Source organism: Misgurnus anguillicaudatus, chromosome 13 (genome assembly GCF_027580225.2).
Source record: "Misgurnus anguillicaudatus chromosome 13, ASM2758022v2, whole genome shotgun sequence".
NCBI classification, from domain to species: domain Eukaryota; kingdom Metazoa; phylum Chordata; class Actinopteri; order Cypriniformes; family Cobitidae; genus Misgurnus; species Misgurnus anguillicaudatus.
Window position 1 is genome coordinate 16,179,550 of NC_073349.2, and position 22,645 is coordinate 16,202,194.

The window sequence follows — 22,645 nt, forward strand, 5'->3', positions numbered from 1 at the left end:
TTTGTTCTAAAACTATTATGTTTACATACAAAATAATTTCTATAGGCCTGTTTATATATTATAAACACTTTACATTGTGTGTGTGTGTGTGTGTGTGTGTGTGTGTGTGTGTGTGTGTGTGTGTGTGTGTGTGTGTGTGTGTGTGTGTGTGTGTGTGTTATGTTTATATTTATTAGTATACATCATAATTTAGAACAAACAGGAAGAAGACATAGGCTAAGATAGAAGGTAAAAAGAAGTAATAGAAAATGAAAAAAAATATGAAAACTTTAATAAGTGGTAATATTATTGATATTATAAACTCATTCAAATCTTTAATCTTTGTAAATAAATTATAAACGTAACGTGATGAAAACGCTATAAGAAACACACAGAGGGATCAGACTTCCACAGAAAAAACGGATATCTTTTCTAATTATTTTCTATTCTAATTATTAAAAGATTTTCAGATGATTTCATCACTGCAGTCTGTCCGGTTGAGGGCTTATTGCAATCATAAAAACCTACGTTTATCTTCAAATGGTGTCTTTGACGACGGTATACTATAAAAATGAAAGTCATCTATTTTGGCATTCCTATTCTGACACTCAACAGCACAACAAAACATTTTCTAGTGAGTTATATTGTTTGTTTCACTTGTGTCTAATTAATTCCACTTTTTTTCTGCCACCACATTGCGCGTGTGACGTAACTGTGACGTCGATTCGCAAAAGGTCTATTGTGGTACCCATTAAATTCCATCATATTTTTTATTCCTACTATGGAAAACAATGGTCACTATCTGCTGTGTGTTTACCATAATTTCTCAAAATATCTTCTTTTGTGTTCATCAGAATTAATACAAGTTTAAAACAACATAAGGATGAGTAAATGGTGACAGAATGTTCATTTTTGGGTGAACTATCCCTTAAATATTTAGTTTATTTATGCTTGGTCAAAGAATAAGAACTTCAGCAGCATTCAAATAGTTGTTAAGAGGTCATATAGGTTTACTCTATTAATATTTTGGATGTTTAGTTGTAATAGCTCTGCGCAGCACTTTAAAGGTCACCTAATACGGCAATTTTTCAAGATGTAATATTAGTCTCGGGTGTCCCCAGGATGTGCCTGTAAAGTTTCAGGTTCCTATAAATCATTTATTAAATGATATAATTAGTGATGCACCGATGTATCGGCCGCCGATATTTATCGGCCGATTTTTGATGAATTTGAAACCATCGGCAATAGCACAAGAAAGGCCGATACCGATTGTTTATCAATTAACCGCATAAAGGCAATGAGTTGCATGTCTGTTGTTCAATTAAAATGATTTAATGTTCTGGTGTGCACTATACTTAAGCACCAACAGAAAACCTTTGTTGAGCTGGCTCAGATGTCTTAGACAATAAAAGAAACAGACTGCACTTTAGTGGGGGAAAAGAAGTCCAACTTTTTTTGAGGTAGCAATATTTATACTGTTTGAAGCAATAGCACTGGCATTATTTATGTTTATTAAGCTGTATAGTATTGTATACAAGTGTTAAAATCGGTATCGGCATCGGTATTGGCCAGAAGTTGTCTGTTTAAATCGGTATCGGCCCAAATAAATCCTATCCGCGTCCATACTAAAAAACATATAATAAAGCCCTATTTGGATGGGATTCGTTTTACGGAGGACCTCTGAGAAAATTTTGCTTTTCAGAGGTTCTCTGTATTTTTATCTCTTCCAAATCGGCCATGTCTGTGTTTTTTCCCCCGTCTGTATGCGAATGTCTGTGTTTACCAGCAATATCTTTTGAAAACGCGGTTCTTTTCGTGTAATCTTCCGTAAGGTCTTACTAACGCTCGTATATTGTACTTCTTTAGTCCCATTTATTCAGATATGGATGTTTTTTCCATTTGGTGGAATAAAATAATTAAATCAGGATGAAATCAAGTCAAACATGCATAAACGAAGTTTCACTAAACTGAAAATGTGTTTGTATGTGGAACGTTGTTGTTTTAATTTAACTAGAAGCTGCACCAAAAAATCTATAATTGTGCTTAATAAAATGCTGTTCCCCCTGTACATCATTTTAAAGGGAAGAAGGACATTTTTACAAAAAAGCATAAAAAAGGAATCTGGAAATGAAATGAAATTGAAATTGAGTGAAGCATGATGATGTTTAGCTCCAGGTGTGAGAAGTGGCTGTAACCTGTCATTTATAATCTGTCACTTTGGGGCGTCCCAGGTGTGGGTGCTATGACCTGGTCTCCTCTGGCCTGTGGGATCATCTCAGGGAAGTATGACAGCGGTGTACCTCCATGCTCCCGAGCCTCTCTCAAGGTATTACTGCTGTTACCATCTCTAATCCACCTGTGCTCTCGCTCTTTCCTGACTTTTGTCAATGGTGGTTTTTATGATTTACTGTCTCAGCTGTCGTTTAGCTCATGTGTGTTTTATAATTGAAGAAAGAGTCTACTCAACATTCAGTTTCTGTACCAATGACTAAACATGTGCAGGTGTGATCCATTCCGTCAATGCTTCACAAACACAATGAATGTCGTCCCTCCGGCTATACCTGTGTGGTTCATCGACCCGGCGGGGTGCCAAGTTCTCTAAACAGGTGTGCTGTGTGTTTAAAACAGGGTTACCAGTGGTTGAAGGACAAGATCCTGAGTGAGGAAGGCCGCCGTCAGCAGGCGAAGCTGAAAGAGTTGCAGGCCATTGCGGAGCGGCTGGGTTGCACGCTGCCCCAGCTGGCCATCGGTAAATCTGCCCGGGCTCTGCTGCTCTCTCTTTTTCTGTCTGTCTGTCTGTTTGCCTGCCTGGAGCTCAGGGCATGTTGCCTCTGGATCTCTCTCCTGCTTCTGTCCTGTATCCTGTTGTTTGGGATGTCTGGATGTGTGATGTTAGACAGTATCATGTCTGTTAAATGTTATAGAGAACAGGAACTTGTTTTAACCAAAATAGCCAAAGTCCCAGTTTCAGTTTCTTCCTGTCTTAGGGGGCGTGCACACCAAAGCTTTTACACCGGCTTATGTTTTCAATAGTTTCCAATGGAAGCTCTGCGTTTTGGAAGTAAATGGAAAAGCAAAGCCAGCAGCAGGTGTTTTTTTTCCGCGCTGAAAGCCAGTGCTTAGCGTTTTTTCTGCGCTGAGTGCCGAGAGTTAAAAAATATTCAACTTTGAGTGAAAAGCTTAGCTCGTCAATGTCAGTTCTCACACACCATCCAATCACAGGAGGAGGGGCGGGACAAATATCACAATTTTTAATATACAACAGACATTGTGCTGCAAAGGAACAACAAATATGTCCTTGTGCAAAACATGTTAGGCTTAAAAAACAATCATCTTATGACTACATTAAATTAAATGGAAAAAAGGCATTATTAATTGCAAATTAGGTTGTCGAACTCAACATATAAGTTATTTAATGTACAGTATAGGGAAATCCTAGACTTGACATCTATAGCTTGAGGTTTTATTGCTTCTCTTCATTTATCAGCCAGCCTAGACACAACAGGCCAGTTACAGTTTTTAATTTATACATAACCTTTTCTAATAGAGCAGTAAAGGTCATGGGAACGGCAGGAGATGGGTTCAGTACGTTAGTGGTGACTGATTACCATAGACAGAATATATTTTCAGTAACATTAAACAGCAACTAGGGCACCTGGTGTTTGTCTTTGTAGTGTGATGGCTATGTATGTGACGCACCTCTCTGAAATGTATATAACCAACTTTAAATCCTTGTTCCCACTTTATATTAAAACATTTCAGCCACCTCGTAAAATATATAAGAATTCCCACCAGATAGCATTGAACATTTTAATTTGAATATATTGTACTTGTTGTGTACATGCATGTGTTGTAGGTTTATATCTGATTTATTGTCTGATTTATACTTTTGCACCATACATACGCCGTACCCTTTACATCATAGGTTACGCGGCAGTTTTTGTTTATAGTTCTACGTCAACATGCATACCGCTAGTAGGCAGTGTCTGTTAACTACAGTATCAAGGTGAAAACCGAAGAAGCAGCAGGCTTGTTGTGTACGTTGTTAGGAAAGCATCACCAGTGATGGAGTTAAATAGACAGCAACTTATTAGTGCCAGAGTTGTTAAATATCGCTCTTTAACTTGGTCCATCTTTTTTACCATTGCATGAGCACATGAGGAAATGCGACACTATATATTACTGATTTTTTCAACCATGAGAAAGGGGTTCTAGCAGACCAATCACAATGCTTGTGGTCCACTTAGAATTGATGCACTGTTACATTTTTGGGAGGGGCGTGTCAGGGTGTGGTGTGGGGTACGCAAGTACGTGTAGGCTAGGTCGACACTCGATGCAGAAGTCTAAATTAGGCTTAAGGGTTAGGGGCAGGTTAAGGGTTGGGTTCAAGATTAGGGTCAAGAGTGTATGTATACTACATGTATGTATACAATTCTTCCATTATATGTATTTTACTTATAGAGTGTGACCAAATCCTAATATAAAGTGTGACCAAATGTTTTTTCTCTACTTTTGTTAACTCTTTCGCCGCCATTGACGAGATATCTCGTCAATTAAGAGAAAACGCTTCCACGCCAATGACGAGATTTTACGCCTTTCAGCAATACCGCTATTATCCACCAGGTGGCGCACTTCCTCAACTTATACAACCTGGAAGTAGCGCCTCACGTGAAAGAGAAAGAACTCCGTGTATGTTTTAAAGATCGCTCTGCATTTGAAGTCCTTCGCAAAAATGGAATTATCTCAGCTTTTTGCTCAAAATTGGGTGTTTTTGAAGAAACCTACCCATGTTTGAGAGGTGATTACGAGAGAACTAATGAAGGTAGGATGAAACGTTTTTTTTTTGTTTGAAAGCGTAGGGTCTGTTCTTTCATCTGATATATTGCTTGTTTATATATTTAAAGAAGAACATTTTCTGGAAGGCATTAAACTTTTGTGAAAATCATGAAAAATGCTGGCGCTGGCTGGCAACTTTTTTTAAAAACGCTGGCGGGGAAATAGTTAAAATTTAATAATTATTACACTTTTATTATATTGTTAAAATATTAAACATGCTTTTAACAGTGCATTCATATGGGACGTCAGCCTAACACTTCTCATGTACTTTGAATGTGTGATGTCATGCGTTGCTGAACTGAATTGTGTATCTGTCTGTGTCACGTCACTGGCGTTGCTCACGGCAGAAGTTGAACAATTCTCAACTTTTCAAGCGGCAACTCTGGTGTTAGCTAATCAGAGCGCCCTATGAAAATAACCTAATGCAGAGCCAGCCAATTACGTTTATGCAAGACCCAGTGCATATTCAAGACACAGGGGCGCAGATTCAAAATAAGTGTGTTGCTTGTGTTGTCAAAATAAGTGCCTGCTGCACACGCGTCAAAAACGTTTATGATCACAGAGACGCTCACGTTCACAAAACACACGCAAGACACTCCCTTAACACTAAACTCTGATTACGCATAAGATTATGCGAGTTTTTGGCAAACGCGAGCGTCTCTTTTATCATAAACCCTTTGGACGCGTCTGCAGCGGGCACTTGTTTTGACGGGACACGTGATGCACATAGGATCACTTGACGCACAGAACACATATTTTGAAATTACAAACCACACACATGATGGGCTACATACATGTTGTGTGAACTTAGCATCGAGCGCCCTCGAAAAAAGAAGTCATCGCCCGCCACTGGCAAGACCGGAGAATAGAGAACTCTTTGTTGCGGCGCAGTTGGCCACGCTTCAGATATGCCTTCCATCCATTTTACGTGTACGCGAACGTACGTGCATGGTCGAACGGACAGCCTTGCAAAGCATAGTTTATTTAAGTCATACGTGTACACAGACGCAGACAAAATGCAATACATCTAAGAAGCTGCATACTACAATAGTATAGCATTGCCTTCATATCCTAGCTTGGCTTTTATGTTTCGATATGCCTATTTTTCTTCCGTTTGTGTTGGATAAACAAGTACCTGAATTATTTCTAACTCAAGTCTAGATACACATTATTTAGAAAATGTGGTACAGTACACACATTCACGTACCAAATCTGAAAATGTTTTTCCTTACTAGCGTGGTGTTTGAGGAATGAGGGAGTGAGCTGTGTGCTGTTGGGAGCTTCCAGCACCGATCAACTGATGGAGAACATAGGAGCCATTCAGGTTAGTGCATGTACCACTCGAGATGTCACATCCCGATTGCCGTGCACATCAGGATACTGTACATACACAAAGCTGTATATGTGTTCTGTTACCAGATTTTAATAAAACACTTTCAGGTTCTTCCCAAGTTATCTTCATCAATTATACACGAAGTGGACAGTATACTAGGCAACAAGCCATACAGTAAAAAAGACTACAGGTCCTAGAAGAAAACTCTGACTGTGCTTCTTACTATGACTGAATAAAACACGGGACCAGCACTGTCACGAGTCCCTCAGGAGATGCCAACCCGCACAATACTCGGAGTCTGCTACTGTAATATTAGCCTGAGAAGAGGCACAGATGCGCACAGGTAGACCGGAAGCATGCTCACGAACAAATCAGCTAGTACGGCTCAATAAACAGCCAGTCCCAACACTAAGAAGAAGAAACCACTCGCTCGCTTCCATCCCTTCGTAGTAAACACTAAAGAAGTGCATTGTTAGGATTCCAGACTTATTCTAGAGATGCATGAGATCCACCGGCCAATGCACGTGTGCTGCTTTCCTTCCATTTTGGAAAAGTGCATTCGCATAAGCTAACAGGGAGAAAATGTATCCCTAAACAAATGGTACTGAAGAAGCACTTTACTGATAAACATAAAAATCGTTTTTATGATTGACTGTATTGATAGCGAATATACTGCTTGTTGTAAGACTGTCAGAAATATTAAAACCACTGTCAGATACAGGCCTCTACAAATGTGCAATATCTGTAAGGGTCCATAAACCCAGTTTACTTTCAAAGCTTTTTTAAGAAGAAAATTGTCAGTATTTGGTGTACAGATGATGAGTTGATTCTGAAACCAAAGAGTTTTGTGTGTCATCTGTCCTGCTGTTTCCATCCAAGATAAATTAAAAAAGGCACAAGATACAGTATGTGCTAGATGTTTGATCATGTTATGATCTATTTTTTGAGGTGACACTCCACTTTTTTGGGGACATGCTCTTTTTCCGGCTCCCCTAGAGTTGGGCATTTGATTCTTGCCGTTTTGGAATCCACTCAGCCGATCTCTGGGTCTGGCGTTGGCACTTTTGGCATGGCTTATGGCGTGATCCATTGAATCTGATTGGACCATTGGCATCGCGCTGGAAGATAACCAAAGAGTTTCGATATTGATATTACACACTGCCCGAAATAGTCCCCTTGGTTACTTTCAATGGCAGGGGACTATTTTCGGGCAGTGCGTAATATCACTACGCCTGCTGCAGCCATGTTACATCAGCAAAGTCCTTGGTTATTACGCCAGAATGAGAGTATAGGTCCTAACCATATCTGCTTAGAAAATCGCAACTTTTAATTTTCTGTTGGTCTTAGTACACGATGTAACTACAGAAGAGTCAAGTTTTAAATAGGAAAAATATTTAAGCTCATTGGTTATTTTTTGGCGTGATGCTGGTGGTCTAGTCAGATTCAATGGATTGTGCTAAGCTATGCTAAAAGTGCCAGCGCCAGACCCAGAGATCGGCTGAATGGATTCCAAAACGGCAAAAATCAAATGTTTGACTCTGGGGGAGCTGGAAGATGAGCATGTTTTCAAAAAAAGTGGAGTGTCCCTTTAAAGCATTGGTCACCAACCCTGTTCATGTCTAGGTGTATATTTTTTATCATAGATGTGTTATTTTGAGTGCACTGGAATTTTTTGTGTTTTTATCTGTTTTGAAGGTTATGAGGATGATTTAGTGTTTTCATTTCATCACATCACACTTTTTTATTATTTGTTTATGTATGTGTTTTTGTAAGTGAGTGTGTGTTAGTGTAGATCAGGTTTTGTTGTATTATGCAAGTGGCTCCCTCTACTGAGCAAGATGCTGTTTGAACACTCAGATACTGTACATCAAGAAGTACCATCATGTTACTCCCTTTAAATTTACATAGCAGTGGATCCTAAAAGCTATTACGCATGTGTTTTCCTTAAACATTATTCTAGCAGTTTGTCTATACTGTTCAGACATGAAACTATGCCTACGAGTAGTTAAATATTAATTTGGTGTCTGTGAGTTATATATGCCTTATTCAGTAAACCATTTATTTAGCATGTGTTTCATCTGAACCAAAACAATTATCTAGAATATGCAATAAGGCATTTTAAAGGTGTCAGTTGTGAATAGTAAGGGTGAGTGTGCTGATAAGGGGACTGAATAAAGGCTTTATAAAATAATTTAAATGTTAATATAATTGTTCTTCTATAGATTCAATGCTACTGTACATAGATATGTTGATAAATATTTACAGCTGCCATTGAGGCCTTTGAATTAATCTGTGTATAGGGTTCAAACTAGTCTCAATAAATGTTGCATTTATATACCAATTCATTCAAATATGGCCTGTTAATTCAGTGGATAACTATGGTAATAAACTGTGTATGAAAGTGTTGGCCTGTACTGTATATGAAGGTTTTGACTGTTGATTGAACCACATTGAGTTTCATATATTAAACCAGAACAGAGCAGAGTAGCATTTTAACCAAAGGCCACAGCTGGATAACCCAAGCTTTGATGATCAAGTGGCAAGCACTGGACTAGCTGAGACTCATTGTAAATGCTGTCTTTATATTTGTTATTCCATATCATGTCTGTCTGTCTGCAGTATCAATCGAGAGATTTTAGTTGTACATCAAGCTTTGTATCTTGTGATGGGTCTTGTATGAGCTGCTGTCATTTTAATACATCGTATTAAGTGTGTAATGTCTGTTTGCTCAGGAAGCCATAATAACTATGTTGTTGATATCTGTACAACATACAGTTTATTTATGAGGATGATTGGCGTCATTAAATGACAAACTGTTGGTGTTCTGAGTGTAAAGCTCTTAAATGGCCTAATATTAAACCAAAAAAGTCATTTTAGTATGTATAGGAAATGATAATGTTTAACAGCCTACTAAGAATTGATGACTGTTTTTGGAATAACTTTTATTCTGACTTAATATTGACCATTACTGTTATGGTTTCTGTATATACACAAGTAGACAAATAATGCAGCGATATGTAGATACATAAAGGAATGGTTTGATAATCTGTATAAAACTTAATTCTATACATTATATATACTTTACTGGCTTAATTATTATTATCACATTTGCCTTTGTTTATTTTTTCATTGACAACTATTGCTTATGACATGATATGTACAGCTTTAAAATGACAAATTAAAAATCAAATATTCCCAAAAAAATTATTTGTTGTCTTTATTGTTTGACATGTATAAAAGTCATAGCGGGGCATACATGTATTGTGTTCAAAAATGCACCGTATCACAATACTGTATACTTTGAAATAACACTGTTTTAAGTTTATGAGCAATAAGTGAAATATAAAATACCTGTTACACGAGCTGCTACATATTAAATCATCAAACAAAAACAATTTCGGTGAATAACAGAAACAAGATGCACAAAGTCAAATGCCACAGCTGCATTTTTGTGAAGATGTTAAAGAGAATTATAATTGTAATGTGCAAACTGCAAAATAAGGCAAATGTGTTTTTTTTTACTTTACAATAAACATCTTTATAATGCACAAAGAATGCCACAATGTCAGTTGTCAATGTAAATTATTTAAAAATTCAATGCCTATTTTAGCACTCAAAAGCTTCCATAAAAAACATAATTCGTGCCAGGCATAACATTTCCAAATATAAAACCTAACTGTGAAAAAAGCTTTATTGCAATCAAGTGCTTACGTATCTGCAGTAATGTTGATACATACATTCGTATCAATATAAGGTTGTAGTATACATTCTGGGAATGCAGATTAGACTTTACAAATATAAACTATACACTGCATAGTTATAAAAACACTGTTCAAAAAAATCAGCAGCAAAATCAATAAAAAGCAAAACAAAACAAAAAATCAGTATATCAGTAATCTCAGTGATTATATGCTTTACAGTACACCATGTGAAACATATACACCGATCAGCCATAACATTATGCCACCAAAACAGCCCTGATCCATTGAGGTATGGACCCCACTAGACCTTTCTATTAGAACCAGCATTCAACGGGTCAGGGCTGTTTTGGTGGCAAAAGGGGGACTTACACAATATTAGGCAGGTGGTCATATATATATATATATATATATATATATATATATATATATATATATATATATATATATATATATATATATTTAAGCAATATCGCTCGAGTAGGAGTGTGATATAGCTCTATATCATCACGGCTGTGATTAGGCCAGAGGCACGAGGCCGCAGGCCGAGTGCCGGAGGCAATCACAGCCGTGATGATATAGAGCTATATCACACGACTCCGAGAGCGATATTGCTTTTATACAACAGTTCGACGGCACACGTTTGAAAAACGAAAACTAGAAAACAACAACGGAGTTATTTTTAAAGCCTCTTTGTTTGAGAACTACTTCTTCCGCCACGGATTTGAGGGCGGCCAGAATGACAGGTAAAACTTTCGGCTGCTTTGAAGCTCATAACAACTCAATGGACGGAAAAGCCGTTTCTTTATATTACCGTTTCTTGGTCACAAAGTGTAGTTTTAAGATTAGTTCAGTCGAGAATATATATTTATTATATTTAAATCTGCAGTCGATTAGTAAAGATAGCGCCTGTTTGAACGTTTGCTTAGTGAGATTCGGTACAAATGAGAACCAAAAGCATGAGCGGACATCAGTGTTCACTCGCCCCGCTGACCACCACCCTCTCTGGGCTACATTTCTGAAAGGGATTCCCTGGCTATCATGTTGGCCTTGTTTGTTTATGATCGTCAAAATGAGATCAAATCAGCAGTATTTGGTGTCATGATCAAACTTGTACTTGTTTTTTTATTCATATTTAGTGTCTTTTGTGTTGTTATTGTTTTGGCGCGAGGTAAAAGTCAATAAAACTATACTTGTGAAACGTTACTATTGCTTTCTCATTTATTCTTAACGCGATACGAGCACTCGATTATTATTATTAAACTTTGTTCTTGTTAGTACTATACAAAACGGTTTTTTATAAGTGTCAGAGAGATGTTTTTGCATGCTGCTTATAAATATACCAGTGGCGATATCTCATAATATGTTTTAATAGTCACGTCACGATAAAGTAAATGATCAATGTCCACATTTAAAAGCTGCGGGGCTTACCTGCAGTTCCACGGTGTTTTCGCGTTCTGATAAAAGATATAGCTCCAGAAAAAAACGAGTGTTTATATTCCTCTTTCCAAGTGTTAATCGTCCACACGATGTGACAAGACATTTCTCCCATTAACTGTAACGTAACATCCAAGAGCGCTGATCTTTGACGGAATAATACTTCTGATTGGGGATTCACAGACTGATTTATTAGCTAGTAAACTAATGAGACACACACACGGAGAGTGATTCACACAGCGCGTCTGTGTTTTTCCATTCAGAGATGAGCCTGCTTAGGACCTCCATTCACTAGGTGGCGGAATAATACGAAAGGTGAAGCGGTTACAGTGCCGTTATCAGTACAATATCGTATAGCTCTTAGCCAATCAGATTCGAGAACCAGAAAGAACTGTTGTATAAATATATATATATATATATAATATACACGTGTGTGTGTGTGTGTGTGTAAGGAGTCCAGTTTCATATTATTTCAAATTATTCTTTGAAAATGTACATCATGAATAATCAAAGATACCATTTATTGGATACATTTCAAACCTTAAAATTGCAAAAAAAATACTTCCCTGAACAAAAAATTGACATAAGTCTAAGCTAAACTAAACAGGAAGCTTGTTCTCCCTGAGCAGGACTGATGCTTAAAACAATAAAACTGTATATGTCCTCATCCAGGAGGACCTTTTATATAAAACATCGTCTTCACGTTGCTTTCAATGTTGACTTATATTCATTGACACAATAGGTTTATCCTGCAAATCCATCTGAATTGCCACAAAAGTCTGTGCTTAAGTCATGATGGTTTGTACGCTGTAGTGTTCAAAAATTCAGTAACTGGCTAAAAGTTTAGCCAAAGGTCTACTTACAAACTCAAGCCAAGTCAGTTTTCAATCAGCTGGTCTCCAGTTCTGTTATATCAACAGATACCTGTAGGTATTATCACATACAGGCTGAACTGGGTATGAAACTGTAATATTAGTATACTGGTAAGATGGAATATGATGAGTCTTTATTTTTTTTATCTATTTGTGATCCCCACTGTGAACAAAAAGAAATTATAAAGTTGAAAACATTGTGTGATGTCATTGTGAATTACTGTAACTGTAGTAGTAAAATGACCTTCTTGGCAGCTTGGTCCTACCCAACTATTCAGACAAGTGCAGCGTCCGTTGCGTGGATTGCATTGAGCTCCATTGTGACATGCGCATCTTTCCAAGCAATCTGGGCCAAACTGATTTACTTCACAATCTAATGAGGGTTCAAAAAGAATTGTGACCCAGTCTGTGAAAACCCAGCTAAAGTCATGTGATTTACTGTTTTCTACATAAAACCATCCTACGTAATGTAAAGAACATTTTGTGAAAATATAACCATGATATCTTCAATATTGACTGAGTAAGGTCATGTCAAAATTGAAATTAATAGACCCTTTTACTGTTTGTACACAACAATGACGTGGTAGCGTATGCGTGTGCATTTTGGCAACGGAAGTATGGCAAGAATCAGCAATGAAGCAACACAGACAGAGAAAGTTATTTTAAAAAGTTGACTTTATTAACCTTTTCAACACAGCTACCAGATCCGTGTACTATAGTGGAGTGGATAGAAGATGTTAGCAGATGGCAAAAAATTAAGTGGCCAGATACATATAAACCATTGTAACACCACGGCACTAATGATTTTAGCTTTAAAATGTGTAATATAGTAACATTAAAAAGCATCAGAATTAACACAATACTGTGTTCTACCTTGCACAATGTGTGATTTCAACATAAGAATTTATAATTGGAAATTTTATCTCATTTTCTGCTGAAATTCTCATTACCGCAATGTGTCCGGCTGTGTTTGAACATGCGTTATGTTGTAATGTAATCAAATTAACACAAAAATATTAAGAAAAAAATAAATGGATGTTTTGCTAGACTACTTTAGATGACAGAAAAAATATTTACTGAATATTCATGTATAATAATAATGAAGAAAAATTTGGAAAATGATGTGTCCATGCCTGATGTTCTCATCCTCCGCAACACTTTTTGAGAACAGTTTAAGCACACATACAGAATTTTAATAAAGTTTGATTTTGAGTGACCAAGCACATGGACCAGTTACTTCAAGATGGCTACCAGGTAAGATCATTTTTTAGTTAATTTTAAATATTGTCTTGTCAGAATGCTTACACGACATCTTGATTATCATTACCGCAACACATGCTTATTAAATGTTAATTTAATTAATAGAAGCATAATACTTCGATTTTAAATGCATGTGCATAATTTCCAAATTATGTTTTTTCAGGTTTGTCATGTCATTTTGAAAATATGTCAGTGTTGATGTTTTCTGACTGTTGCGGTAATGAGATTTTTTAGGACTAATTTTTTTAATTATGTTACAAAAAGTGTTAAATGATAAGTAAAAGTTTTTAAATTAATGTTCCCATTTACTCCAGACTTTGTTTTTCAATGTCTGGTGGGAAAAAAAGTACATTTAAGCAATTTTTACATTTTCATGCTTGACATGTTTAAAACCAAGAATCACCCATATACGTATATTAGTATATTATATTAGTGCAACCAAACGCAACAAAAAGACATTTTGATGCTGGGAAACCGTTTTAATAAACTTTCTGAGTTGCTAACACGTTAGAACTATGAATAACACCACTTCTGTTGCCAAAATGTGCATGCAGGTTATTTGATCACGTGTGTTGTAAAAATGGGTCTATAAATTATACTTTGATCCTCCAAATCTCATAGACAGAGTCACATTTGACTTTATGGGTCAAAGAAAAACAATCAAATAAATACATGAATGAATAAAAATCACCTATATCACAACGAGGTCCTGTTTTCCCTGGTGCACACAAACACCTGCCACTGATGGGGTCACATGGTGAGTCTTTGTCGCAATCACAGGTTTGAGCACAACTGGACCCAAATCTGCCTGGGTCACATTCTAAAATCAGAAAAACGGCAATGCCTGAGCAACCGAACTACCAGTAACATTAAAAAATATCACATGAGGCTGTTCTGTACCTTTCTCGCAGCGAGCTCCCTGGTAACCTGGAGGACAGATGCAATGACCGATGGTTTGGTCACATGGTGCATTGCCATGGCAATCGCAAAGAAGCTGGCAACGATGTCCATGAAACCCAAGAGGGCATGCTTTAGAAAAAAAAACCCATTTAAGAATAAACCTGCAATTATATGGTCAAGATGCTAAATGAGGTCAAAAAAGACAGTGTGTGTTGTTTTTTCACCATGTTCACAGAGATGACCATAGTATCCAGGAAGACAATGACATTCCCCTGTTACTCTGTCACAGGTGGCATCATTTCGACAGTCGCACACTTCCTGGCAGCCAGCTCCATACCTGCCTCTGGGACACTCTAAACACATTAATGCATTATAGTGTGATACTGTACAATTACAAGAACGACAAACCATTATGTACACCCTATGGATGTTTTTTGCAGATTTGTCATTTTTTGAAAAATTCGTCATGTTTAAAGGTGCAGTATGTAAATTCTAGCGCCATCTAGTGGTGAGGTTGCAAACTGCAACCATTGTCTCAGTCCACGGCTCACTCCTCGCTTTTGAAAAACAGGGAAGCTACGGTAGCCACCACAGGACAAACATGTCATAGTCGGAGACAACTTAGTAAAAAAGTTTGTCTGCTAAGGGCTTCTGTAGAAACATGGAGGCACAAAATGGTGACTTCCATGCAAGGGGACCCTCTGTGTATGTAGATAAAACGTCTCATTCTAAGGTAATAAAAACATAACAGTTCATTGTGTAAGGTCTTTATACATCACTGATAATATAGTTTTGTATATTATTTTGCATTTCTAGCAAGAGATCCTCCTAAAAGTTACACACTGCACCTTTAAAGGAACAGTATGTAGGATTGTGGCCAAAACTGGTATTGCAATAACAAAACTAGTGGCTAAAACTGGTACTGCAATCATACAACTGGTGGCCAATACACAAAATGACAACATAAACATCAGTTGAGGGCTGCAACTCCACTTTTTAAATGACAATATCCTTGCCAGACCACTGTTGTCAGTGATATAGGTATTTGAAATGAAAATGATTTCTTAATGTCTAGTGACATATCAGGGACATTTTATGATTAATTGATATAAATTTCTTACATACTGTTCCTTTAAGTGAAATTATATAAACGGCTCACCTTTATCGCATCTATCACCTGTCCAGCCCAACCTACAGGAGCAGTTTCCTGTAACTGCATCACACACTCCTCCATTACTGCAGTTACAGCGCTGAGCACAGTCCTCCCCAAACCAACCCACAGCACAGCCTGACACACACACACACACACATTTGTTTCACTATATCAGCAAGAAAATCCCAGTTATAAGGGGCAATATTTGGTCGAGATACAACTATTTGAAAATCTGAGGGTTCAAAATATTGAGAAAGTTATCCAAATGAAGTCCACAGCAATTGCATCCACTTATAAAAATAAAGTTTTGATATATTTACAATAGGAAATATACAAAATATCTTCATGAATTATGATCTTTACATAATATCCTAATGATATTTTTCATAAAAAAATCAATAATTTTACCCATACAATGTATTGCTGGCTAATATTGCTATAAATGAAGAGTTTGGTTCCAAAACGCAATAAATCCATTTTGACAAATTTTGGTAAAAACGTGTTTTCTATACCAAGAAAGTGACAAGATGAAAACAACTATTTTCTGTTACAAACTTTCACATAGCATCTTTATGTTATAAAAACATAAAAAATTCAAATCCATAGTTGATTTTCAAAGATTTATTATAAAAACAGATTATTTTTTCCACAAAATGCAATAAATCCATGACAAGTTTTTATTCAAAATGCTATAAATCTATTGAATCAATAGCCTATATAAATGTGCATTCATCTTTGCCATGTTATATTCATTTAGTTGACTAGTTGTACACACTAATTAAAAATATAAGCATTAATGTTATTAATCAAAACACTTACTTTGTAATATTAAGATCACTGTCACTGCGGTTACTTGACGTCCTCGCTTAACGTCTTTCACAGAGATCAGCTGTAAAATGTTTTTGGTCCTGCTCGATTTTCGTTGACTTTGAGTAAAATTATGGAAAGTTTTTGATAAGATCCTCTGGGGTCAATGTGTTAGCATGAGAAGCTTGATGCTGTCGGGAGAACAAGCACCCGTCTCCCGAGTGCCTCTCAGGGAAAATATTAGATGCTGATGGCTTACGTTTCTTTCCCATCACAGAAAACCATCACAGGTTTAGCGATGCAATTAAAGTATTATTTTGTTTTGTTTGTTGATCACGAAGTACAAAGTAGATGAGGAAAACTAGGACTCCGTGGACTCAGCGCGTCCGCCATGTTTGTTTACATTGCGTGACTGGTGGGCTGTAATATCAGAAATGGATTTATTGCGTTCTGTAAAAAAGGGGGAGTGGCGTTTGTCGCATTTTGGGAAAAAAGGGAGAAAAGATGACAGAATAACACGGCGGATATTGGATTTTGCGTAAAATTAAGAATTTACTTTTAACTACTGACCTAATATAATACTGATTTTGGCAGTAACTCATTTTTTTCAAAAATGGCGTTTATCGCGTTTTGGAACCAAACTCTTCAAATATACTCTATACGCTAAATTTGCTACTTATTACTGGTTTTGTGGTCCAGGGTCACATATTATTATCCATATTATCCAAATTTTACATTTACAAAACAATTTCCTCCCCATCATCATTACATTTAGCAGAAGTAATGACCTTTCCCACAGTCCTCTCCTTGTCGACCCGCTCTGCATACACATCTGCCTGTGACCGGATCACTTCTGGCTCCTTCGCCACACGATGCTACTCGTGCACAGTCTTGACCATACCGCCCTGCCGGACAAGCTTCAGAGGGAGTACAATCTGTTACTACTAACTACGGTACATTTGGTCACATTTCCTAAATTATCTATCACCATATTTGTTATAGAAGAATGACAGAAGAATTCAGTGACTAACTGATATTGCAGTTCGGTCCAATGTATCCTGGTGGGCAGGTACAGGTGCCAGTGGTGCTCTTGCACACACCGTTATTAAGACACTGGCACTTCCTCTCACAGTTTGGACCATAATGCCCTGCTTCACACTCTACACAACAATTAAAACAAGGCATTGTGGGTAGAAAAGGCTTAATGCAACATTTTAGGAATGTATAAAGATTTAAAAGGACACTCCACTTTTCCAGCTCCCCTAGAGTCAAACATTAGATTTTTACCGTTTTGGGATCCACTCAGCTGATCTCCGGGTCTGGCACTTTTAGCATAGCTTAGCATAGTCCATTGAATCTGATTAGACCATTAGCATCGCACTAAAAATAACCACAGTTTTGATATTTTTCCTATTTAAAACTTGACTCCTCTGTAGTTACATCGTGTACAAAGTTCTATATTCTCATTCTGGCGCAATAATCGAGGACCTCGCCGTCGCAACATAGCTGCAGCAGGCGCAATGATATTATGCAGCGCCTGCAAATAGTCCCCTTGGTAACTGTCAATAGCTAGGGACTATTTTCGGGCAGTGCGTAATATCATTGCGCCTCTTGCAGCCATGTTACAGCAGCAAAGTCCTTGATTATTACGCCAGAATGAGAGTATAGTTCCTAGCCATATCTGCCTAGAAAATCGCAACTTTTCCGTCGGTCTTTGTACACAATAGAACTACAGAAGTCAAATTTTAAATAGGAAAAATATCGAAACGTTGGTCATTTTTAGCGCTATGCTAATGGTCTAATCAGATTCAATGGATTATGCTAAGCTATGCTAAAAGTGTTAGCCAGCCCCGGAGATCAGCTGAATGGATTCCAAAACTGTAAAAATCTAATATTTAACTCTAGGGGAGCTGAAAAATAAACATATTTTCAAAAAAGTGCAGTGTCCCTTTAAGGAATCCAAATCCAAATATGGAAAATCTTTCATAATTTGCTCACCCTCATAGCAACCTATGCATACGAATTCCTTGCTGATCTACATAATGCCATAGATTCAGAATTGAAGAAAGAAAGTCATACACATTTGAGGGTAAATTATGAGAGAATTTATCATATTTAAGCAAACTGTTCTCATCCTAGATAAGATGGTTATAAGATTAGCCCACCTGCATCACAGTTGTCACCATGGTAACCAGGAGCACAGTAGCACACACCAGTGACAGGGTGACAGAGCTGATGAACCTGTGAGCACTGACACACCTGATTACAGTTTAGTCCAAATGTGCCCGGGTGACACCCTGAAGAGATAGAAAAACACTGAAGACATGCAGAGACAATAGTGCTGTTAACAAATCTTTCATTTGTAAGAAAATAAGAATAAGCACTCACTTTGCTCACAGCTGTTACCAGTAAAGCCCGGTGGACAGCCACACTGCCCGGTCACGTGGTTACATGAAGTGCCGCGAGGACAGAGGCAGCGCTGAGAGCATCGCCTCCCGTACCAACCAGGTAAACAGACTGTAAGAGAGCAAAATTGAGTTACACGAGGTCCACCAGCAGGGGGAAGTCTAACAAAGAAAATACTGTACATGACAGACCAGTGCTGAAATAAAAACTATAGAAATCCCCAAAATATGTATATCCTTGAAACATAAATAAATTACGTTCATATAAAGAAAAAAATTGTGCATGAGACTTCCCCATTTGCTTCCTTGGTAAAAAAGTACATTTTTTTTATCCAGTGATTATTACTTTTCTCGCAGTGTGGTCCTCTCCAGCCTGCTGGACACATGCAGGTGCCAGTGATGTGGTTACATGGGGCATTATGGTCACATCTGCATCGCTCCTTACAGCCTGGGCCATACAAACCTGCCTCGCATGCTGACCAAAAACACACAGATAAATGCATATTATCTTAAACATATCTTAGCATATGGGATATTGGACCACAAAACCAGTCATAAGGGTCTGGGAGGATATTTGGCCAACTATTTGAAACTGTGAGGGTGCAAAAAATTTAATATTAAGAAAATTGCATTTAAAGTTGAAGTCATTATGAAGTCATTAGCAACTGCATCCACTCACAAAAATAAAGTTTTAATATATTTATGGTAGGAAATTTACAAAATATCTTCATGAAACATGATCTTTACTTAAAGGGACATTACACTTTTTTCAAAAATATACTCATTTTCCAGCTCCCCTGAAGTTAAACATTTGATTTTTACCATTTTGAAATCAATTCAGCTGATCTCCGGGTCTGACGCTACCACTTTTAGCATAGCTTAGCATAATCCATTGAATCTGATTAGACCATCAGTAATAATCAAGGACTTTGCTGCCGTAACATGGCTGCAGGAGGTGCAATGATATCACGCAGTGCCCGAAAATAGTCCCCTGCTATTGACAAATACTAAGTGGGTGATTCTCATAAAACCATTGAAACACCACGGCACTAATGATTTTAGCTTTAAAATGTGTAATATAGTAACATTAAAAAGCATCAGAATTAACACAATACTGTGTTCTACCTTGCACAATGTGTGATTTCAACATAAGAATTTATAATTGGAAATTTTATCTCATTTTCTGCTGAAATTCTCATTACCGCAATGTGTCCGGCTGTGTTTGAACATGTGTTATGTTGTAATTTAATCAAATTAACACAAAAATATTAAGAAAAAAAATGAAAGGATGTTTTGCTAGACTACTTTAGATGACAGAAAAAATATTTACTGAATATTCATGTATAATAATAATGAAGAAAAATTAGGAAAATGATGTGTCCATGCCTGATGTTCTCATCCTCCGCAACACTTTTTGAGAACAGTTTAAGCACACATACAGAATTTTAATAAAGTTTGATTTTGAGTGACCAAGCACATGGACCAGCTACTTCAAGATGGCTACCAGGTAAGATCATTTTTTACAGTTAATTTGAAATATTGTCTTGTCAGAATGCTTACATGACATTTTGATTATCATTACCGCAACAGATGCTTATTAAATGTTAATTTAATTAATAAAAGCATAATACTTTGATTTTAAATGCATGTGCAGAATCTCCAAATTATGTTCTTTCAGGTTTGTCATGTCATTTTGAAAATATGTCAGTGTTGATGTTTTCTGACTGTTGCGGTAATGAAATTTTTTTAGACAAATTTTTTAAATTATGCTACAAAAAGTGTTAAATGATAAGTAAAAGTTTTTAAATTAATGTTCCCATTTAATCCAGACTTTGTTTTTCAATGTCTGGTGGGGAAAAAAGTACATTTAAGCAATTTTTACATTTTCATGCTTGACATTTTTAAAACCAAGTTTTCGTGAGAATCACCCAAGTGGACTATTTTCATCTGCTCCGTAATATCATTGCGCCTCCTGCAGCCATGTTACGGCAGCAAAGTCCTTGATTATTACGGCAGAATAATAAGTATATAGGTCCTAGCCATATCGGCCTAGAAAATCGCAACTTTTAATTTTCAGTTGGTCTTAGTACACGATGTAACTTCATAAGAGTTAAGTTTTAAATAGGAAACACTCTTTGGTTATTTTTTTGCGTGATGCTAATGGTCTAATCAGATTCAATGGATTATGCTAAACTATGCTAAAAGTGCTAGTGCCAGACCCGGAGATCAGCTGAATGGATTCCAAAACGGTAAAAATCTCTATGGGAGCTGGAAAATTGGAATATTTTCAAAAAAGTGGAGTGTCCCTTTACTTAATATCCTAATGTTTTTGGCATAAAAGAAAAATCGATCATTTTGAACCATACAATGTATTTTTGGCTTTTCCTACGAATATACCCATGCTACTCATGATGATTGGTTTTGTGGTCCAGGGTCACATATTTAAAGACCGGTGGCGGCTCATGACTGCTCTTCTGAGGGGCGCCATTTCAAAATATGTGTTCGGAGTGTCTTGTGTGTTGCTCGTGTTTTTAAAATATGCGTTTATTGTGTCATGTGAACCATGTGCATCACATGTTTTGTCAAAATAAGTGCCTGCTGCCCACGCGTCAAAATCGTTTATGACAAAAGAGACGCCCACGTTCACAAAATACACGCAAGACACTCCCTTAACAGTAAACTCTGATTACGCAAACCCTTTAGACGCATCTGCAGCAGGCACTTATTTTGACAAGACACGTGATGTACATAGGTTCACTCGATGCGGCAAACACGTATTTTGAAGTTACGAACCACACAAATGATGGGCTACATACATGTTGTGAGGAACTCCGCATTATGTGCCCTCGAAAAAAAGAAGTCACCGGCCGCCACTGATAAAGACACAGGCATTATAAGATAAGAGGAGGTTGTTTACCTCTCTCACAGCGGGATCCAACCCAGCCCGCCAGACACGAGCACCTGCCATCCCGACGGTCACAGACGCCATCATTCTCACATTCACACTTGCTTTGACAGTCAATACCAAAGTGTCCCGGAGCACATTCTGGATACAAAACAGAAACTATTCCTGGCATGTTTGCTAAACTGCTATGGTTGCTACAATTTGTTCAGTTTTCTGTAACTCAGTTGATAAAATGTTGCATTCCCAAGAAACATGCATACAGACAAAAATGCATACTGTAACTTGAATGCACAGTAAGGCACTTTGGATAAAAGCATCTGGCAAATGCATAAATGTAAAAACGTCTATATGTGTATTACTTTAATTGTGTAGAAAGACTAGTCACCCAGTTCACAAGCAACTCCAGTCCAGCCGCTCTGACATGTGCAGTACCCACTGATTCGGTCACATGACCCTCCATTCTGACACAGGCAGTGCTGGTGGCAGCCAACACCATAAAAACCAGCCGGGCATTCTGGGAAAATACAAGAAGATAGTACAGTACAGACAGACGAGAAAACAAAAAGGGTATAGAGGGAATGGAATCAGGATGTGACCCAGGTTGGATTCAAAACCTGGTCCCAGTGAGCAACAGCTCTTATATATGAGCCGCTAAACGCCACCTCTGTAAAATTGAGATAATTATATTGACCGAATGCTCTCGGCACGTACACTGAACAAAATTTTATTGTTGGTAGCTCTGACAACCACAGAGAATAAACCCTTACCACTCCTCTAAAACTAAGACAACACTATAAAGAAACAATGTTGTATTTTCAGCTCCCAAACTCAAATTGGGATCATGGTTTAAAAATCAAACACACCACCTTGTTCACAGCTGAGACCTCTCCAACCGGCTCTGCACACACATCGGCCATCAGTAGGGTCACAGGTGGCATTATTGTAGCAGTTACAGGTCAGATTACAGCCGGGACCATATGTGCCAACTTCACATGCTGTGAAAGACAGATACCAGGTTTATATATATCAAAGGCGTAGTGCTGTGGGTCCGAGGTGGCAT

At 37.5% G+C, this 22,645-nt stretch overlaps 2 protein-coding genes across 11 annotated transcripts in view; one reads left to right on the top strand and one right to left on the bottom strand.

Annotated features, from left to right (window-relative positions):
• kcnab2b (potassium voltage-gated channel subfamily A regulatory beta subunit 2b) overlaps positions 1-7,049 on the top strand; it is a 69,721-nt gene extending 62,672 nt beyond the window's left edge. For all 8 annotated transcript variants that reach the window (XM_073875166.1, XM_073875168.1, XM_073875167.1 and 5 more), the window contains 4 exons: positions 2,211-2,305; positions 2,608-2,728; positions 6,051-6,139; positions 6,256-7,049. In XM_073875166.1, coding sequence (XP_073731267.1) covers positions 2,211-2,305; positions 2,608-2,728; positions 6,051-6,139; positions 6,256-6,345 — 395 coding nt within the window. In that variant the 3' untranslated portion in view covers positions 6,346-7,049. The remainder of the gene's footprint in view (positions 1-2,210; positions 2,306-2,607; positions 2,729-6,050; positions 6,140-6,255) is intronic.
• Positions 7,050-11,753: 4,704 nt separating this feature from the next.
• Positions 11,754-22,645, bottom strand: part of megf6a (multiple EGF-like-domains 6a) — a 71,913-nt gene continuing 61,021 nt past the window's right edge. For all 3 annotated transcript variants that reach the window (XM_073875182.1, XM_055187785.2, XM_055187783.2), the window contains 14 exons: positions 22,452-22,580; positions 21,971-22,099; positions 21,598-21,726; positions 19,027-19,155; positions 18,664-18,792; positions 18,441-18,572; positions 17,307-17,435; positions 17,064-17,192; positions 15,475-15,603; positions 14,540-14,668; positions 14,316-14,444; positions 14,107-14,235; positions 12,400-12,528; positions 11,754-12,318 (listed from right to left, as the gene is read on the bottom strand). In XM_073875182.1, the coding sequence (XP_073731283.1) occupies positions 12,299-12,318; positions 12,400-12,528; positions 14,107-14,235; positions 14,316-14,444; positions 14,540-14,668; positions 15,475-15,603; positions 17,064-17,192; positions 17,307-17,435; positions 18,441-18,572; positions 18,664-18,792; positions 19,027-19,155; positions 21,598-21,726; positions 21,971-22,099; positions 22,452-22,580 (1,700 nt within the window). In that variant the 3' untranslated portion in view covers positions 11,754-12,298. The remainder of the gene's footprint in view (positions 12,319-12,399; positions 12,529-14,106; positions 14,236-14,315; positions 14,445-14,539; positions 14,669-15,474; positions 15,604-17,063; positions 17,193-17,306; positions 17,436-18,440; positions 18,573-18,663; positions 18,793-19,026; positions 19,156-21,597; positions 21,727-21,970; positions 22,100-22,451; positions 22,581-22,645) is intronic.